Below are 22104 nucleotides of genomic sequence, written 5' to 3'. Positions count from 1 at the left end.
TCTTCTTACACCATATGAAGTAGGCCAGTTTGCTTGTTGAAGACATGGGGATCAACGCAGAGCCAACTTCAAACAGCAGACACATAGGTTACTCCAGTTGAGCTGCCAACTGATTACAGGTTTGTAAGTGATCTTAGTTGAGGCCCAAACTGCCAGTTGAGCATCTACCAAAGTGTTAAAATGAATCATAAGAAAATGAAATGGTTGTCTAACCTATTTTATTGCATCAATATAAAAATGTACAATACAGTACAAAAAATAATATAATATGGTAGGAATGAAAGAGATATTTTGGGGGGAATATTTTCTCAAATATGGATATATAGGATCAAGAAAAACTGAAATGGTATACGTGGGAAAGACTAGAGATCTCTTCAAGAAAATTAGAGATACCAAAGGAACATTTCATGCAAAGATAGGCTCGATAAAGGACAGAAATGGTATGGACCTAACAGAAGCAGAAGATATTAAGAAGAGGTGGCAAGCATACACAGAAGAACTGTGCAAAAAAGATCTTCACGACCCAGATAATCACAATGGTGTGATCACTCACCTAGAGCCAGACATCCTGGAATGTGAAGTCAAGTTGGCCTTAGAAAGCATCACTACAAACAAAGCTAGTGGAGGTGATGGAATTCCAGTTGAGCTATTTCAAATCCTCAAAGGTGATGCTGTGAAAGTGCTGCACTCGATATGCCAGCAAATTTGGAAAACTCAGCAGTGGCCACAGGACTGGAAAAGGTCAGTCTTCGTTCCAATCCCAAAGAAAGGCAATGCCAAAGAATGCTCAAACTACTGCACAATTGTACTCATCTCACATGCTAGTAAAGTAATGCTCAAAATTCTCCAAGCTAGGCTTCAGCAATACGTGAACCGTGAACTTCTAGATGTTCAAGCTGGTTTTAGAAAAGGCAGAGGAACCAGAGATCAAATTGCCAATATCCGCTGGATCATCGAAAAAGCAAGAGAGTTCCAGAAAAACATCTATTTCTGCTTTATTGACTATGCCAAAGCCTTTGACTGTGTGGATCACAATAAACTGTGGAAAATTCTTCAAGAGATGGGAATACCAGACCATCTGACCTGTCTCTTGAGAAACCTGTATGCAGGTCAGGAAGCAACAGTTAGAACTGGACATGGAACAACAGACTGGTTCCAAATAGGAAAAGGAGTACGTCAAGGCTGTATATTGTCACTCTGCTTATTTAACTTATATGCAGAGTACATCATGAGAAACGCTGGGCTGGAAGAAACACAAGCTGGAATCAAGATTGCCGGGAGAAATATCAATAACCTCAGATATGCAGATGACACCACCCTTATGGCAGAAAGTGAAGAAGAACTAAAGAGCCTCTTGATGAAGGTGAAAGAGGAGAGTGAAAAAGTTGGCTTAAAGCTCAACGTTCAGAAAACTAAGATCATGGCATCTGGTCCCATCACTTCATGGGAAATAGATGGGGAAACAGTGGAAACAGTGTCAGACTTTATTTTTTTGGGCTCCAGAATCACTGCTGATGGTGATTGCAGCCATGAAATTAAAAGACGCTTACTCCTTGGAAGGAAGATTATGGCCAACCTAGATAGCATATTTAAGGGCAGAGACATTACTTTGCCAACAAAAGTCCGTCTAGTCAAGGCTATGGTTTTTCCAGTGGTCATGTATGGATGTGAGAGTTGGACGGTGAAGAAAGCTGAGCGCCGAAGAATTGATGCTTTTGAACTGTGGTGTTGGAGAAGACTCTTGAGAGTCCCTTGGACTGCAAGGAGATCCAATCAATCCATCTTAAAAGAGATCAATCCTGGGTGTTCATTGGAAGGTCTGATGTTGAAGCTGAAACTCCAATACTTTGGGCACCTCATGCGAAGGGTTGACTCATTGGAAAAGACCTTAATGCTGAGTAGGATTGGGGGCGGGAGGAGATGGGGACGACAGAGGATGAGATGGCTGGATGGCATCACCGACTCAATGGACATGGGTTTGGGTAGACTCCGGGAGTTGGTGATAGACAGAGAGGCCTGGCGTGCTGCAATTCATGGTGTCGCAAAGAGTCGGACATGACTGAGTGACTGAACTGAACTGAGACCTTGAAAGGTCTTATTTTTCATTGAATGATCCACAGTGGTTTTCTTGGTTTAAGTGCTTCATGTTCATTTTTGTGCCAGGAAATTCATTTATTTCTGTACGAGATCTGAGCATTGAATTCAAACTCAACAAAATCATGCAAATGTTTTGTAAAAAACTGTTCTCAAGTGAGATATTATAGGATAAAGAAAAAGGAAGGGTTAAGTGTGATTATGGGACTGTGATCTTCAGGGACTTAAAGAACTGTAGACAGGTCAGTGGATGGACCCATCCTTGATGAGGTCATGGCATCATACTGCAGTTGTACCTTTTTCTAAATCACTTTCACTCTCACTGGCTTGGATTCAAGAGGTTGTGCTGTTGTCACTGATGAAATGAAAGCAAACAGTTGTCTTAGTTTGAACATATTCTCAGATATTAGACTCATCTAAATGCCTAATTAAATGGATTGTCCTAAATATTTTCTCAAAACAATAAGTGTCATAAAACCAAGAGATATTAAAAATATAAAGGGACTCATGATTCATGTCTTCAGTTTCTGAATCTAAATGCTGCCTAATATAAATGGACTGCTACCAGTAAGCTGTGATTAGCTAGGCTCAAGTAGTACTAACTCTAATCTCATGAGAACTTCTACTAGCCCTATTAATTGCTTCTTTACAGATTTTACATCAATTATCTTATTTAATCTTTACAGCAATCCTAAGATTTAGATATTTTTTATTCACATCTTAGAGATGAAGAAACGGAAACTGAGCTAGAATAATTGGCCAAAGTCAATGCAGCTGGCAAATAGTGGTACGTGAGTGTATCGTCTGGAAAGGTTTCTTCACATTAGTCCTTTTTTTCTCAGTGATGCTGGTTCTTTCAACCTATTGCAAAGGTACTAGAAACCTGCAGTGCCTCAGGGACCACTGACCAGAAAAAGGAAGGAGAGGGGAATAAAACAGGCAGTGCTCTAGGCCCCTCACTCTAGGTTCAGCCAGAACACATCTTTTATATATGCTGCTACTGCTACTGCTAAGTCGCTTCAGTCGTGTCCGACTCTGTGCGACCCCATAGACGGCAGCCCACCAGGCTCCGCCGTCCCTGGGATTCTCCAGGCAAGAATACTGGAGTGGGTTGCCATTTCCTTCTCCAGTGCATGAAAGGGAAAAGTGAAAGTGAAGTTGCTCAGTCATGTCCGACTCCTAGCGACCCCATGGGTCTGCAGCCTACCAGGCTCCTCCACCCATGGGATTTTCCAGGCAAGAGTACTGGAGTGGGGTGCCATTGCCTTCTCCCTTTTATATATGAGTTGCATTTAAAGTTTTATTTTAAAAATTTCCAAATGTGATATTATACTGGGATGTCTGTTTTGAACTGCGGTGTTGGAGAACTCTTGAGAGTCCCTTGGACTTCAAGGAGATCCAACCAGTCCATCCTAAAGGAAATCAGTCCTGAATGTTCATTGGAAGGACTGATGCTGAAGCTAAAGCTCCAATACTTTGGCCACCTGATGTGAAGAACTGACTCATTGGAAAAGACCCTGATGCTGGGAAAGATTGAAGGCAGGAGGAGAAGGGGACGACAGAGGATGAGATGGTTGGATGGCATCACCAATTCAATGGACATGAGTTTAAGTAAGCTCCGGGAGTTGGTGATGGACAGGGAAGCCTGGCACGCTGCAGTCCCTGACCCCAAGGTCTTGGGGTCACTGTAGTCCTTGGGGTCACAAAGAGTCGGACACGACTGAGCCACTGAACTGAACTGAACTGTGATGTCTCCTAAAGCTGTACTAGTAGCTTCTTGAAATCAGAACAGTCTTATCCTTTCTTTGATCTCACAAGTGGGAAAATTCCTGTGTCTTGGAGTGGATGTAAATTACTGCCCTTAGAATGTGCTTTGGGCTCTAGGATCTCCCACTGACCCCTGGCAGCCTTGCTGTCTTTTGGATCAAAGCCAGTTACATTATTCACGTACCTGCAACCTTCTCACTGTTATCAGTGGTATCAGTGGTATCACTGTTATCACAACTCACTGAGTTCTCTCCAAAGAGATAAGTGATATCTTCTCCAAATATCTTGAGACAGTTTTCAATGAGAAATTGTATGAAAGAAATCTGTAACACAGAGGGGCAAAAAATGGGGTATTACTGTACATATGGTGTAATAGTAAATCACATTTCATACATGAATCTTGGGTCTAACAAAAAATGCAAAACAAGTCTGAGAAAAATTCAGACTTGATTAAAAAATATATATATATATACACATATATATATATGTATTATATATACATCAGCTTTTTATAAGAAATAACTGATACTTTCAAGAGTACTTTGGGCACAAACTTTAAAATTCTTTTAGTCAGTGGGCTAAAGAAATAATATGTGGCCTAGTTTAATAGCTAAAATTTTGTAATGATGGTTACATTCTTAAAACTAGGATGATTTTTAAGTAGCCCATATAGGATATTTGGGACAAAAATGTATATTCTCTTATTAAGTTTTATTTATTTTTATTAAATTTTTTTATAGTTTTATTGAGATAGAATTTATATATAGCATCTTATTAAAATTTATAAAGTATTCAGTACCACACAAATTGTGAAATTCACTTCAGTGAAGAAATATCTGAAACTTGAGTAGCAGAGGTTTCTGTATGGGGCAGGGATTTGTAAAGGAAGAAAGCATCTGGAGAGAAAACATGTCTAACTGCATTGCCTTGCCTCACACTTGCTGTCCGGGGGAGTGTGGAGAAGAGCTGTGATCTTATTAGGCATGCTGTGGCTCTGTTAGGATGTTCTGAAATATTTTACTAGCTTCCTCATTCTCTAGCGGAGACAAAATAGAAGCCAAGTATTTTCCTGAGTGAGCCACAGCAGGAAGAGTGAGGCCAGTATGTGTGGAGCCTTGGGTGCTTGGCCGACAGTGACCAGATGTCTTGGGTGTTGTCATCATTGTGTCGTGATGGAATCATAGTTTGGAGGCTTGTACACCCCTCAGTGATTAGGCTGAGAGTTGAACCTTGGCTCTCAGATTCCAAAACCAGGTTCTTTCCTATCATATCATCCTACTCTTATCTCTCTATTGTTTAATCTCTTGAATGGCAAAGGAGAAGTGGCTCAACTGTTCTCAGTTATAATACACGCTCCCATGCCCAACCAGAGTAGGACTCTGCCACTCCAAGGCAGTGTAATTTAAATGTGCACTTTAAAAACCTGGTTCATCAGAGTTAATACCACAGACTTCAGGTTCAAAATGGGGACTCTGCCCTGCAAGGCATAAAAAGGAGAGATCTCATTACCTTTTTGTTGAAGTTTTCTAATTCTGTGCTGCCAGAATTAAGCAGACAAAAAATGCTTGGGGTTATACACACTGATAAATTATAAGCTGTCATCTGATTGGATGAGGAATGTTGCTCAATGTGTAACACTCCGAAAAGGTATCGCAAAAAAACTACATTGGCTCTTGGCAGCTGTTCTAGAAGCCTAACGACAGAAAAAGTCACTTATAAATAAAGCGAGTCATTTTACTTAATAAGTGGAAATACAGAGAACAAAGTACTTCTTTTTATACCATGTACACAGTCTATTCTCACAGTTCCAGGCATGAATGCATACAAAAATGTTTCACTGAACTTAATTCCTGAGCCAGATAAGAACTATTCTGGTTAGTTACGTGTTTGTATTTAAGATCATACTATTGGCAGATTGGTTCTTTATCATCTCTTTTTAGACCAATGGATTTCATCTCCAATAGTTTCATGTATTCAGAAGGTGTAAAATGGTCAAGGATTCCATATTAATAAGATTAGGAGAAAAACACCAATTACAATATCACCAGTAAGGCATGCATTTCTTTTCAAACTGGTTTCCATGGGTATGATCAAGTGAAACCCTTTGATACTGGTCATTATTTTAGTGGACAAGGCTGTAAACTATAAGCTAATATTTTCCTAAGAGTATTTTGGTTGTATTTTCTCAGAGTTGAGTAATTATTGCATCATTACCTCTGGGTTGCAGTTATTTTTTCCTCTTCATTCCTTTGATCAATAACATCAAGCCATTTATCATAGAGACTGGCTGAAAATATGCTTCCTTGGATATTTTGAAGAAAATCCTTATATAGATCAAAAAATATATATTATTCTTATGATAAATTCAATGAAGAAATTGCAAAGAAAATATTTAGTTGAAAAATTCAATTCAGTCTGCAGTTCCTTCACAGCCACGCAGACTGATTCACACAGAGCTTGGCTCTGATTCTCCACAGCCTTGCACACCCAGAAGTACTGGTTGGATTTTCCCCAACTAAAATTAGAAGCATAAAAGTAGAGTCTGGGTTGTAGTGAGAATGAAGCTAAAGCTCCTTCTGTCACCTGGAACTTACTCTTTGTGTACATGTTAGCACATTAATACAAACTGGCAAGGTCTGGTGATAACTCATCCTAAATCCTATTAGTTTCTTGAAAAGAAATGCACATACCCATTTTGTTTGTTTACTTAAGACACAGTGCTTGCTCTTAATTCAAGAAAGAGAAATTCTGAAATAAAACAAACAAAATTACACCCCCTACGTGCTCTTATACACATATTAAGAGAAGACTTGAGGTATGTGTGCTCTTTGGGAAAAAGCTAGTCTCGTAATAGCTTCAATCTTTTTCTTTTTTTTTAAACCATATAAAAGTTCAGTTCTACAGACTTTTTTTTTTTTTAATAAATTTATTTATTTTAGTTGGGGGCTAATTACTTTACAATATTGTAATAGTTTTTGCCATACATTGACATGAATCAGCCATGGGTTTACATGTGTTCCCCTTCCTGGATCCCTCACCCACCTCCCTCCCCATCCCATCCCTCTGGGTCATCCCATTGCCCCAGTCCTGAGCATTTGTCTCATGCATTGAACATGGAATGGTGTTCTGTTTCACATATGATAATATACATGTTTCAATGCTATTCTCCCAGAACGTCCCACCCTCACCTTCTCCCTCAGAGTCCATAAGACTGTTCTATGCATCTGTGTCTCTTATTCTGTCTCGCATATAGGGTTATCGTTACCATCTTTCAAATTCCATATATATGCATTAGTATACTATATTGGTGTTTTTCTTTCTGGCTTACTTCACTCTGTATAATGGGCTCCAGTTTCATCCATCTCAATAGAACCAATTCAAATGTATTTTTTTTAATGGCTGAGTAATATTCCATTGTGTATATGTACCACAGCTTCCTTATCCATTCGTCTTTAACAAGTGGTGCTGGGAAAACTGGTCAACCACTTGTAAAAGAAGGAAACTAGAACACTTCCTAACACCATACACAAAAATAAACTCAAAATGGATTAAAGATCTAAACGTAAGACCAGAAACTATAAAACTCCTAGAGGAAAACATAGGCAAAACACTCTCCGACATAAATCACAGCAGGATCCTCCATGACCCACCTCCCAGAATATTGGAAATAAAAGCAAAAATAAACAAATAGGACCTAATTAAAATTAAAAGCTTTTGCACAACAAAGGAAACTCTAAGCAAGGTGAAAAGACAGCCTTCAGAATGGGAGAAAATAATAGCAAACGAAGCAACAGACAAACAATTAATCTCAAAAATATACAAGCAACTCCTGCAGCTGAATTCCAGAAAAATAAATGACCCAATCAAAAAATGGGCCAAAGAACTAAACAGACATTTCTCCAAAGAAGACATACAGATGGCTAACAAACACATGAAAAGATGCTCAACATCACTCATTATTAGAGAAATGCAAATCAAAACCACAATGAGGTATCATTTCACACCAGTCAGAATGGCTGCTATCCAAAAGTCTACAAGCAATAAATGCTGGAGAGGGTGTGGAGAAAAGGGAACCCTCTTACACTGTTGGTGGGAATGCAAACTAGTACAGCCACTATGGAGAACAGTGTGGAGATTCCTTAAAAAACTGGGAATAGAACTGCCATATGACCCAGCAATCCCACTGCTGGGCATACACACCGAGGAAACCAGAATTGAAAGAGACACGTGTACCCCAATGTTCATCGCAGCACTGTTTACAATAGCCAGGACATGGAAGTTCTACAGACTTTTAAGCAGCAGGTGTTAGAAATAAATCAAAAGCCCCAATGGGTAAACTACATGCTACCCTTACAACTCTTTGAATGTAATATATCCTCCCCAAAGAGGAAACTGAAAATTTAGATACATTGCAACTTCACACCTGTGGGATAGAATATGCAAATGTAAGCTTCCTAAGTGGAGGCCTGGAAAGTTCATCACTGATAGACAAGTCTTAATATCATAGAATGGGACCTATTAAAATAGATGAAGTTGTAAACTGTTGTGCAAGATTGAGGGGAAATTATTGCATTGCCTTGCCAGTTTCAAAGGCACAACTTGCTTCCACTGGTCTTAATATACAGCCTAACTTCTCTTAATAGTATCTTGTTCAGGCAGTGTTTCTAGGCAACTATCATGATTATAATCCAGTCAGTGTTCCCTTGTTTCAGTACTTATTGAGCTGCTGTTTGTGCCAGGCACTCTTTTGAGTACTGAGGATAGAGTATGAAGATAATGTCCAAAGTCTCAGTCCTCTCAAACTTTTTCTTGTAATTGGTATACAATACCCACTCATGGTCATTAGGTTTTCACTATGCTTCTTATGGAGTGTCCGCAGTATATTTGGAAGGAGGAAGCACTCCAGTTCAGTCGCTCAGAAGTATCCTACTCTTTGCAACCCCATGGACTGCAGCACACCAGGCTTTCCTGTCCATCACCAACACTGGGGTCTTGCTCAAATTCATGTCCATCGAGTTGGTGATGCCATTCAACCGTCTCATCTAGCTTTGGCTGATTCTGGGAGTCTGGGAGTATGCAGCAGGGCCTTTGCCTTGTGTACCAAACTACATGCACTTGGAATGTGTGTCTCTTCTCTCTCCTGGACCCTGTGCTGTAGAATCCATTGATGAGACTGAGTATGGTTAAGCCAGGACATGACTCATGCAGAATATGCCATGGGTATTTGCTATTGGACCTCTGTTTGTAGACAGTTTAATGGAAAACTCAATGTGGTTCTGACTATATATTCATTTCTGATTTAGACCAACTCTATGGTTGGTTTAACATATGGTATTATCAAGGCCAAGGTTGCAAAGTCTGATTCCCCACCAAGATCAATCAACTTTCAGAAGAGAAAACTTTGGGATTGTCTAAGACCTGTACCCATAAGTAGCCACCCTCTTACTAGTTTGTGCTTAGAGCATGGAAATAGGCAAGAGCCTAGTAACTCTTGCTCAAAAATCAAATCAGTTCCAAGTGTGCACCTTATAGAGGGTAGCACTCTACTTGCTATTTGCATACCTAGTGTGTATTATTATGGTGCAAGTGTAGTAGGGGTCAACTCTAAGTCATATCTGCACTGTTGCTATTATCATACAATCAAACATTAATAGGGGACAAGGAAAGACCATATGTTATTTAGTTTCTAAGATAATTTTAATAACCTGTCTGTAGTTATTATTACATCAATATATTTTTGATCATAGCTGCTAACAAGTACCAAGATGGATTGATTAATTTTTTTTTCTGTTCTGTTATCTCCCTGGTAGAAATTTAACTACAAACTTGTGATTTAGCTGTATCATTTCAAACTCAGTCTATTTTTTTCTATAAATATATTGAATTTTTCAAAATTCCAAACTGACTTTGACTGTTGCACTCACTTTAAAAATAAGATTTATAAGATGAGGCATGTAGTAAAACTGGTTACCATGTAACTGTAACCTTGGGTGGTGGGTTAAACATACAAATATTAAACAAAGGGTATTAAAGACGGTAAGGGAGATAAAAGGAGGAAAAAGGAGGAACAAATGGTGGAGTCACCCTACACTAATTTTAAAGTAAAAGGCATTGAGAGACAGGGGAGGGAAGGATAATGAAGTGATCAGAGATTTTGGTAGCCTCACTAAGCATTTTTTGATTCATTGTAAGACAAATGGGCTTCCCAGGTGATGCTAGTGGTAAAGAACCTGCCTGGCAATGCAGGAGATGTAAGAGATGCAGGTTCGATCCCTGGATCAGGAAGATCCCCTGGAGAAGGGCAGGGCAGCCCACTCTAGTATTCTTGCCTGGAGAATTCCATGGATAGAGGAGCCTGCTGGGCTACAGTCCATGGGATCACAGAGAGTTGGACGCAACTAGGTGACTAACACAAACACACACACACACACACACACACACACACACACGAGTTTACCATAGTAAGTAAACATCTGTCTTGCATCCACGCTAAGCTGTTTCAGCCATATCCGACTCTGTTCCACCCCATGGACTATAGCCTGCCAGACTCCTCTGTCCATGGGATTCTCCAGGCAAGAATACTAGAGTAGGTATGCCAGTCCCTTTTCCAGGGGATCCTTCCAACTCAGGGAACGAACCCAGGTCTCCAGCATTGCAGGCGGATTCTTTACTGTCTGAGCCACCTGGGAAGTTACTTCTGTTAACTATTTCCAAAAGCTTAATATGAATTTTATTTTGGAAATGTTGCCTTCATTAGGAAGGTGATGAGGAAGTCATCAAAAGCAGGAAGCTTGTTTTGGTAAACACTCAATGTGTAAGTGTGTATTTTGAAATTTATTATTATTATTTTGCATGGAGTGTTCAGGAGTCAAGATGTGCAATGAAAAAGGAAAATATCTAATGTATGGGGCTTATAATATTTGAGGTACCTTCCTTCAATTTTGGCTTTATGAAGTGTTTTTCACTTTTTCAGATCCTTCCTCTCTTACGCCTATTATATTTCTCGGGCAGTCATAATCAAGGACCGGTCATATAGCTTCAGATTTACTGTGTGTGGATAATGCTCAAACTTTCCATACCTTTAAGACGGATGCTACCACAAGAATGGATTCGTCATCCAAGTTCACTTTGTCCCCAGAGTTTAGTTTCTCCTTTAGGGCTCTGCATGATTTTATACTGGCTGATTTTCTGAAGATGCCTTCTGTGAATGGCCCTTTTTGATTGATAAAGGAAAGCATATCCTATAGGGATGGAAAGAAAAGAAAACTATGGGACGTTTCATATCTACAAGCCCAGAGCACAAGCTTGCCCCTGTTTTGACAGAGCTGTGGTATATGAGGATACAGTGCTAGAACTGGACCAAAGTCAATTTGAATTTTTTTCTTCAGTGTCTCTAAATATATCTTCAACCCAACAATCCATTTGACATTCATACACTGAAACATTTTAAACACTTGTGTAATCAGAATTTCCTTTTCAGTGAATTTACTGTGTTAAACTTCTCTGCTTTGAGGCCTTTGTAGAATCACTCTCTCTTCCTTCACCATTCCTCTCTCATTATTCCCTATTATAGATGCTCTTCCCTAAGTGTGGAAATCTTTTTGCCATATTTGTGCTCCATTTGTTTATTCCTCTTTCAGGGACTGTCCACCCCATTCATTCCTATTTCCTGTATTCCCTACCCTCAAAATCAGGCTCAATACGCCTCTCCTCCTTCTCCAATCACATTCCTTTCTCATCAGCCTTTCTAGTTCCTTTTTCTGTATTTTCATGCCCTCTGGTGTCAGCAGAGTAGAGCGATAACAGATATTGGAGCCAGGTTTTTCAAGGAATGTGTATTCTGTTATGCTACTCATCCACTGTGTGACCTTGGGCATAGCACATACTTGGGTGAGGCTCTTTTGTTTTTCATTTATGAAGTGGGGGTGATGATAATCATAGCTACCCCCTAAATTTTCTGTGAAAGACTCAAGGTCTGGGGTAGTAGCTAGCACATAACTAGTATGATAAATTTCTTCATATATACCATGAAATTCCCTGCATCTAGTGTAGTGCTTGGAGAGATAGTGGACAGTGAACAAGTGTTAATGCTTACAGTTCAATACACTAATTTGATATAACACAGTCCAAACCCTGTGACTTTCTTTTGACATATTCTGTCAGGATCAAATGATTCATATTTGCCAGAGGATGCATACTTTATGCTTAAACACTTGAGTTACAAATCAAATCTGTTTGAGACATTTTGGGTCATAAGAGAGAGTAGACTCAGCTGAAGGAGACTTGAGAGTAGTATGGACTTCAAGGGAGGAGACGAGGAGACAATATGAGGTTGAGGTGGACTTTCAGAGATTCTTACACACAGAGTCTGAAGGAAAGTTACATGGCTCAAAATAGCCTGGAGTTAAAACTCCCCTCCAGGTCCTCCCCACCATTCTATGCAAAACAAAGAACTCTCTCACCCAAAGAAAAAAATGGACATTAAGCTTGATTACGCCCAGCTCCCAGCTAGTCCGGCCTCTGGCCGGTCTCCAAAATTCCTTGCCCCAGCCGTTTAAGAGATAACTACTCTGAACAACCTTGCAGAAGAACAGCCCCCCTTAAGACAGTAGCTTTCCACATGCAAGCCTATATATACTTACTCTTTTCTTGGGTTAGTGCAGCAGCTCATTAATCTGACTGCTGCCCCGTCTCACCTCATTAAAGGTGACCTGTTCCTGTAAAGTGCTGGTCTCATTCTTTTTCTCAACCTCGCCTTCTCTAACTCCCTTACCTTACAAAGTCCATTTTAACTGGTCTGAGCTGGTATAGATGAGTCTTTGCTGAAATCAGTGGAATGGATGAGAGTGTCTTTTCATCTGGTATTTGCCTTCTAACTCTGCAGTACCTAAATCAGATATTATTCTTTGAAGTAATATTATGAAACTTATCAGACAAAGCCAGACTTCTTTATTTTGGAGTAGATTTGGAAGAGAACACTTGATCTCTCAGAACTCCCCTCCTCAGGAAGGTTACAGAAAACCAAAATAAGACCTACCAGAATTGGGGTGGGCAGGGTGTCATTATCACAAACATCCTCAAGAGGAGCTCCAAAGAGCTGTTTTGGCTTTATAGGTGGTAGAGGTGGGTGTTGGTTGTCCTCGTAAGTCCTGGAGCTACACCAAAAGGCCCAGTTTTTGACAGAACTCTTACTAAAGGTCTTCTTGTCTGAATCTAATATAGAAGAGAGATTTTCACTAGTAGTAGTTTAGCTTATTTAGCCAGATTTCCACCACTTACATTCACAGCATGTTCATTGCAGTGGTTGAAAGAGAAAAACTGAACCATTTGTTATATAGAATTCCCCACATTCTGAAACGGGCTAATTGCATCCTTGTGGTGTTAATGTGTTCTTCTTCCCCATATTCTGCAAACCAGTAGTTAAACCTAGAGGCGTGACCTGACTCAGGGTTGATTCTCCCTGTGACAGTGTTCCCCAGACAGTACTATCTATCTATTCCCTTTGCTCTGTGTCATGAGGCACTTAACCTGTAGTTATACAGGTTTCCTGATGTTAAATATTATCAGTGGATTCTGGTATCAATCTAATTTTAAAAGCCAAAAATATTTAATATTCAAATCAAGCAGTGTTTGGTTATCATTTACTTTTGTAGTAAATTTCCTTCCTCTGTTCAATTTCCTGTTTGGCTTTCTGAGTACCCAATCATGCCCAATTTTCTTCCATCAAAAGAATCGCCTTTCATGAGACATCCTGCCTGATCCTGCTTTTCAGACAGCCTCTGGACCTCTCCTCTGGGAGGTCACAACCCTCAGTCAGCTCCTAGGATGACTTCCTGCCCTCAGGGTCCTTGGGAAGTAGTCATTAAATGCAGACTATGTGGTAAGATTACAGGTGGCCATTTTTCTATAACACCTTACTCAGCTAACCCAAAGATGAATTTTAACTACCAACAGCCCCTGTCAAAGGAATGCAGATGAAAGGCTTTTCAAAGAAACAGTGATCAACAATGAAAAATTGAGTTCAAAGTTTCTTCTGCCCAGCTGTGAATGTTTTCCTGATATTTGCTCAATAAACCTGCTTAACATTTGCTTAAATAACCTGCTTAAATAGCCAGCTAAAGACATCAATAGAGGAGCCAAGTTGTAGAAAAATAAACAGTTGAATTTAACCAAATATTTTAAAATGCCTATCCACTTGGCTTTTCTGAGACATAGTGAGTGCATCACCATGTCCATTCAAGTGGGTGAACCACTTGTGCTGCTGGGTGAGAGAACCCGGAGGCTCCTATTCTGCCTCTTAATTGGATAACTTACCTAAAACTCTTTGAGCTTTGGTTTGCTCAAATTTAACATAAATGATGCTACTTACACCTCACTGGACTACATAACATAATGTACTACTCAGTGCAAGACATGGCACATAGCAGCCTTAATAAAGGTAATTTCCCTCCTTCAAGTGGTAACCCACTCCGGTACCCTTGCTTGGAAAATCTCATGGACGGAGAAGCCTGGTAGGCTACAGTCCATGGGGTCACAAAGAGTTGGACACGACTGAGCAACTTCACTTTCACTTTCAAAGGTCCTAAGGCAGCCTAGACATCAGTCACCTCCCCCCCAAGGAGACCCCACCCCCATTCTCCATTTGATTCTGCAGCCTCCAGAAGGTGTGCATTCCTGAAGGAATGCCATCACTTTGCCTTAGGCTCTTCCTGCCCTGACATTCATACCACATTCATTTTAAAAGGAGATAATGAAGAAAACAAATGCATTCTTAAATTCAGGAAGAGATTCTCCTAATTAATATGTACAAATGTTAAAAAGATACGTGTTTATATGGGTTGAGTTGCTTTATGCACCCTGGTTTCCCTACTATTAACCTGATTATTTTATTTCTAAACTACCCAAAGGTATTCATGTATTCCAAATGTATTCATTCATTGTTCAGCTTTAATAAGAATACTCTTAGGAAGAAAGCTCTATCAGTTGCTACAAAGCTATACGTCCAGCTACTCTATGAGCATAGATGGAAAGCAAAATAGACATTAAGCCCTATACTTTTATTTTCAGGCCTAGATGGGCCTTTTGTAATGTACATCTGTTGGTGTTAGAGTTCTTGTTGGCTCTGTGACCAATAAAAATACATACTATAGCCACAAAATGTATAGTGCTCAGTTGTTCAGTGGTGTCCTACTTTTGCAACCCCATGGACTGTAGCCCATCAGGCTCCTGTCCATGGCATTTCCCAGATAATAATACTGGAGTGGGTTGCCAGGTACTGTTAAACAGGTTAACTTTATAACCTCATCTTTCTTAAACAGTCCTGGCAAGATTTAGGTTAGTGTTTCCTCATGTTCAAATTCGGGTTTGAATGTTAAAAAGTGATATTTTGAAATTTTGTGGGTATAGAATAACAATTATAAGAATAAAAATACTTTAAGTAGAAATTCTATTCTGACCCCAATACTTCCTAAAGCAGTAAGACATTTTATTCAGAGAAAGAAATATCAATGGGACAATATTGGAGTGGTAGCAGGGATAATTGCAAGAGGAAAGATTTAAAACAAACAAATACATGAACATTCAGTCCAGTTCCATTTGCAACCTCGGTCTGAAGCAGAATGGAAAGTGAGCTTGCTGTGGAGGTAGAATCAAGAGTTCATGTCTCAGGGGCGGTCCTAAGATGGCAGAGGAATAGGATGGGGAAACCACTTTCTCCCCTACAAATTCATTGAAAGAACATTTGAACACTGAGAAAATTCCACAAAACAACTTCTGAATGCTGGCAGAGGATATCAGGCACCCAGAAAGGCAGCCCATTGTCTTCAAAAGGAGGTAGGACAAAATATAAATGATAAAAAGAGAGACAAAAGAGGTAGGGACGGAGATCCGTCCTGGAAAGGGAGTCTTAAAAGAGAAGTTTCCAAACACCAGGAAACACTCTCACCAGCAGGTCTGTGGGGAGTTTTGGAAGCTCAGAGGGCAACATAACTGGGAGGAAAAATAAATAAATAAATAAAACCCACAGGTTACATGCCTAACGGCAACTCCCAGCAGAGAAGTACCCCAGACGCTCACGACCACCACCAGCAAGTTGGGGCTGAACAGGGAGGCGCCGGCTTCATTGCTTAGGGTAAGGACCGGGCCTGAATGCCCCGAGGGTAATCTGAGGGAGCTAATGTAAGATAGCAACCCAAACTGTGGGATAGCCAAAGAGAGAGAGAAAGAAAAGAGAGAGAACTATCCTGCAAAAAGCCCTAACCTGAGGCACTGCCAGGCCTGCTCACAGAACAAAGGACTGAGCAAATACCAGAGGAGAGCTAGCCGGCTGCGGACTGGCCCATCCCCCACCAGAGACAGGGAAGCAAGTGGGGGGCAGCCAGAGCCAGAAAAGGGCAATCTCAGCCCCAGAGAGGCATCCTCTACCAAACTGCAAGCAGGCTCCCAGTTGCTAACAAAGTCTTCCTGGGATCCTGGACAGTTGACATCCGCTGGGAGGGTCACAGCCAGAGATCAGCTCCCCAGAAGAGACACATGGGACACCTGAGACGGGCATGCTCACTGCCACCCAGGAAACCGAGCAGCTGGGACCAGGGAGGTGATAAGACACACTCCCCACCTGAGGGTGACTGTGCTTACCAAGCACCTGGTCGCCTGAGCTGCTCCGACCTGGGAAGGGCACAAAACGCAGTCAACCGAGTCTGTGCCTTTGTGGAGTACCCGAGAACCTGAACCTGAGCGGCTTAGACCTGGGAAGTGCAGGCAACCCAGAGCCTGCCTCAGACAGTTCCCAGCAGAGCAACTTAGAGCCTGAGAAGTGTAGACCATGAAAGCACACATGCCATGAGCGGGGCGAACCCAGTGTGGCTGAGACACTGCGAGCACTCCCCACACACACCAGTGACATTTGTTTGCAGTGTTCCTCCCTCCCCACAGCACGACTGAACAAGTGAGCCTAAAAAAGTGACCAATATCGCTGCCTTGTGTCAGGGCGGAAATTAGACACTGAAGAGGCCAGCAAACAGAAGCTAAAATAAACAGAGAGAACCGCTTTGGAAGTGCAACAGATTAAAACCCTGTAGTTAGCACTGACTACATTGGAAGGGGCCTATAGATCTTGAGAAGTATAAGCCTGATCAAGGTTAATCTGAAACTGAACTAACCCCACACTGCCCACAACAGCTCCAGAGAAATTCCTAGATATATTTTTACTATTATCATTAAAAAATTTTTTTTTAATTTTTAAGTCCTCTATTACTCCTTTAATTTTCATTTTTATAACCTACTATTACCTTGCAAAAAAAAAAAAGACCCTATTTTTAAAGCAAACTTCATATATATTATATATATTATAATTTTTGTGACCTTGTTTTGTTTTTTTAATATTGTATTTTTGAGAGTCTAACCTCTACCCTAGATTTTTAATCTTTGCTTTTTGGTGTTTGTTGTCAATTCTGTACCTTTAAGAACCCAATCTTCACTACCCATTTTTACTTAGGAGTGTGATTACTGGCTTGCTTGCACTCTCTGCCTTTTGACTCTCCTTTTTCTCCATCAGGTCACCTCTATCTCCTCCCTCCCTCTTCTCTTCCCTACCCAACTCTGTGAATCTCTTTGTGTGTTCCGGGCTGTGGAGAACACTTAGGGACCTGATTACTGGCTGCATCTGTCTCTCTCCTTTTGATTCCCCCTTTTCTCCTCCTGGTCACCTCTGTCTCCTTCCTCCCTCTTCTCTTTGTAACTCTGTGAACCTCTCTGAGGGGTCCAGACTATGGAGAGCACATAGGGAATTGATTACTGGCTAGCTTGCTCTCTCCCCTTTTGCTTCCCCCTCTTCTCCTCCTGGTCACCTCTATCTCCCTCCTCCCTCTTCTCTTAGCCATGTAACTCTGTGAAGCTCTCTGGGTGTCCCTCACTATGGAAAACGTTTTCATCATTAATATCATTGGTGCTGTATAGATGGAGAAGTCTTGAGGCTACTGTAAGAATAAGACTGAAAACCAGAGGCAGTGGGCTTAAGTCCAAAACCTGAGAACACCAGAGAACTCCTGAATCCAAGAAGCATTAATTGATAGGAGCTCATCAAATGCCTCCATACCTACACTGAAACCAAGCACCACCCAAGAGCCAACAAGTTCCAGAGCAAGACATAGCAAGCAAATTCTCCAGCAATGCAGGAACATAGCCCTGAACTTCAATATACAGGATACCCAAAGTCACACCAAACCCATAAACATCTCAAAACTCACTACTATACACTTCATTGCACTCCAGAGAGAAGAGATCCAGCTCCACCCACCAGAACACCAACTCAGGCAACCTGGACAAGCCAATTGTCCAACCCCACCCACAGCAAGGAACCTCCTCAATAAAGAGGAACCACAAACTGCCGGGATACAGAAAGGCCACCCCAAACACAGCAATCTAAACAAGGTGAAAAGGCAGAGAAATACTCGGCAGGTAAAGGAACATGATAAATGCCCACCAAACCAAACAAAAGAGGAGGAGATAGGGAGTCTACCTGAAAAAGAATTCAGAAAAATGATAGTAAAAATGATCCAAAATCTTGAAAACAAAATGGAGTTACAGATAAATAGCCTGGAGACAAGGATTGAGAAGATGCAAGAAATGTTTAACAAGGACCTAGAAGAAATAAAAAAGAGTCAATCAATAATGAATAATGCAATAAATGAGATAAAAAACATTCTAGAGGGAACCAACAGTAGAATAACAGAGGCAGAAGATAGGATAAGTGAGGCAAAAGACAGAGTGGTAGAAATAATCAGAGAGAAAAAAAGAAAAAAGAATTAAAAGAAGTGAGGACAACCCCAGAGAACTCGGGGACAATGTTAAACCCCCAACATTCGAATCATAGGAGTCCCAGAAGAAGAAGACAAAAAGAAAGGCCATGAGAAAATACTTGAAGAGATAATAGTTGAAAACTTCCCTAAAATGGGAAGGAAGGAACTAGTCATCCAAGTCCAAGAAACCCAGAGAGTCCCAAATAGGATAAACCCAAGGTGAAACACCCCAAGACACATATTAATCAAGTTAACAAATATCAAACACAAAGAACAAATATTAAAAGCAGCAAAAGAAAAACAACAAATAACACACAAGGGGATTCCCATAAGGATAACAGCTGATCTTTCAATAGAAGCTTTTCAGGCCAGAAGGGAATGGCAGGACATACTTAAAGTGATGAACGAGGAAAACCTACAACCCAGATTACTGTATCACTTCATTACTGTATTACTGTATTACTTCATTCAGATATGAAGGAGAAATCAAAAGCTTTACAGACAAAGAAAAGCTCAGAGAATTCAGCACCACCAAACCTGCTCTCCAACAAATGCTAAAGGATCTTCTCTAGACAGGAAACACAGAAAGGGTGTATAAACTTGAACCCACAACAACAAAGTACATGGCAACAGGATCATACTTACCAATAATTACCTTAAATGTAAATGGGTTGAATGCCCCAACCAAAAGACAAATACTGACTGAATGGATACAAAAACAAGACCCCTATATATGTTGTCTACAAGAGACCCACCTCAAAACAAGGGACATATACAGCCTGAAAGTGAAGGGCTGGAAAAAGATATTCCATGCAAATAGAGACCAAAAGAAAGCAGGAGTAGCAGTGCTCATATCAGATAAAATAGACTTTAAAATAAAGGCTGTGAAAAGAGACAAAGAAGGACACTACATAATGATCAAAGGAGCAATCCAAGAAAAAGATATAAAAATTATAAATATATATGCACCCAACATAGGAGCACCTCAATACATAAGGCAAACACTAACGTATGAAAGGGGAAATTAACAGTAACACAATAATAGGGGAAGACTTTAACACCCTACTCACACCTATGGATAGATCAACTAAACAGAAAATTAACAAGGAAACACAAACTTTAAATGATACAATAGGCCAGTTAGACCTAATTGATATCTATAGGCCATTTCACCTCAAAACAATGAATTTCACCTTTTTCTCAAGTGCACATGGAGTCTTTTCCAGGATAGATCACATCCTGGACCATAAATCTAGTCTTGGTAAATTAAAAAAAAAAATTGAAATCATTCCAAGCATCTTTTCTGACCACAATGCAGTAAGATTAGATGTCAATTACAGGAGAAAAACTATTAAAAATTCCAACATATGGAGGCTGAACAACACACTTATGAATAACCAACAAATTAAAGAAGAAATCAGAAAAGAAATCAAAATATGCATAGAAACGAATGAAAATGAAAACATAACCCAAACCCTATGGGACACTGTAAAAGCAGTGCTAAGGGGAAGATTCATAGTAATACAGGCTTACTTCAAGAAACAAGAAAAAAATCAAATAAATAACCTAATTCTACACTTAAAGCAACTAGAAAAGGAAGAAATGAAAAACCCCAGGGTTAGTAGAAGGAAAGAAATCTTAAAAATTAGGCCAGAAATAAACGCAAAAGAAACAAAAGAGACCATAGCCAAAATCAACAAAGCTAAAAGCTGGTTCTTTGAGAAGATAAATAAAATTGACAAACCATTAGCCAGACTCATCAAGAAAAAAAGGGAGAAGAATCAAATCAACAAAATTAGAAATTAAAATGGAGAAATCACAACAGACAACACAGAAATACAAAGGATCATAAGAGACTGCTATCAGCAACTGTATGCCAATAAAATGGACAACTTGGAAGAAATAGAAAAATTTTTAGAAAAGTATAACTTACAGAACTGAACCAGGACGAAATAGAAAATCCTAACAGACCCATCACAAGCATTGAAATCGAAACTGTTATCAGAAATCTTCCAACAAACAAAAGCCCAGGACCAGATGGCTTCACAGCTGAATTCTACCAAAAATTTAGAGAAGAGCTAACACCTACCCTATTCAAATTCTTCCAGAAAATTTCAGAGGAAGGTAAACTTCCAAACTCATTCTATGAGGCCACCAACACCCTAATACAAAAACCAGACAAAGATGCCACAAAAAAAGAAAACTATAGGCCAATATCACTGATGAACATAGATGCAAAAATCCTTAACAAAATTCTAGAAAACAGAATCCAACAACATATTAAAAAGATCATACATCATGACAAAGTGAGCTTTATTCCAGGGATGCAAGGATTCTTCAATATTTGAAAATCAATCAATGTAATACACCACATTAACAAATTGAAAGATAAAAACTGTATGATTATCTCAATAGATGCAGAGAAAGCCTTTGACAAAATTCAACATCCATTTATGATAAAAAAAAAAAACCCTCCAGAAAGCAGGAATAGAAGGAACATACCTCAACATAATAAAAGCTATATATGACAAACTACAGCAAACATTATCCTCAATGGTGAAAAATTGAAAGCATTTCCCCTAAAGTCAGGAACAAGACAAGGGTGCCCACTCTCACCACTACTATTCAACACAGTTTTGGAAGTATTAGCCACAGCAATCAGAGCAGAAAAAGAAATAAAAGGAATCCAGATTGGAAAAGAAGTAAAACTCTCACTGTTTGCAGATGATATGATCCTCTATATAGAAAAACCCTAAAGACTCCACCAGAAAATTACTAGAGCTAATCGATGAATATAGTAAAGTTGCAGGATATAAAATTAACACACAGAAATCCCTTGCATTCCTATACACTAACAATGAGAAAACAGAAAGAGAAATTAAGGAAACAATTCCATTCACCATTGCAACAAAAAGAATAAAATACTTAGGAATGTATCTACCTAAAGAAACCAAAGACCTATATATAGAAAGCTATAAAACACTGATGAAAGAAATCAAAGAGGACACAAATGGGTGGAGAAATATACCATGTTCATGGATTGGAAGAATCAATATAGTGAAAATGAATGTACTACCCAAAGCAATCTATAGATTCAGTGCAATCCCTATCAAGCTACCAACGGTATTTTTCACAGAACTAGAACAAATCATTTCACAATTTGTATGGAAATACAAAAAACTTCGAATAGCCAAAGCAATCTTGAGAAAGAAGAATGGAACTGGAGGAATCAATCTGCCTGACTTCAGGCTCTACTACAAAGCCACAGTCATCAAGACAGTATGGTACTGGCACAAGGATAGAAATATAGATCAATGGAACAAAATAGAAAGCCCAGAGATAAATCCATGCACCTATGGACACCTTATCTTCGACAAAGGAGGCAAGAATATACAATGGAGAAAAGACAATCTCTTTAACAAGTGGTGCTGGGAAAACTGGTCAA

The 22104-nt window shown here is 39.8% G+C and overlaps 1 protein-coding gene across 4 annotated transcripts in view; it reads right to left on the bottom strand.

Moving 5' to 3' along the window:
- Positions 1-2151: 2151 nt before the first annotated feature.
- Positions 2152-22104, bottom strand: part of LOC145537090 (rho GTPase-activating protein 20-like) — a 42048-nt gene continuing 22095 nt past the window's right edge. For 2 of the 4 annotated variants that reach the window (XM_081567852.1, XM_081567764.1), the window contains 6 exons: positions 12899-13074; positions 10941-11102; positions 6076-6185; positions 5371-5554; positions 4046-4184; positions 2152-2449 (listed from right to left, as the gene is read on the bottom strand). In XM_081567852.1, the coding sequence (XP_081423978.1) occupies positions 2397-2449; positions 4046-4184; positions 5371-5554; positions 6076-6185; positions 10941-11102; positions 12899-13074 (824 nt within the window). In that variant the 3' untranslated portion in view covers positions 2152-2396. The remainder of the gene's footprint in view (positions 2450-4045; positions 4185-5370; positions 5555-6075; positions 6186-10940; positions 11103-12898; positions 13075-22104) is intronic. The other 2 variants (XR_014076247.1, XR_014076241.1) reach the window with 1 other exon arrangement.

This window comes from Giraffa tippelskirchi, chromosome 1, assembly GCF_054371585.1.
Source record: "Giraffa tippelskirchi isolate mGirTip1 chromosome 1, T2T-mGirTip1v1.2.pri, whole genome shotgun sequence".
Classification (NCBI taxonomy): Eukaryota; Metazoa; Chordata; class Mammalia; order Artiodactyla; family Giraffidae; genus Giraffa; species Giraffa tippelskirchi.
Note: the sequence above shows the minus strand (reverse complement) of the source record. Positions and strands in the feature narration are given on the sequence as shown.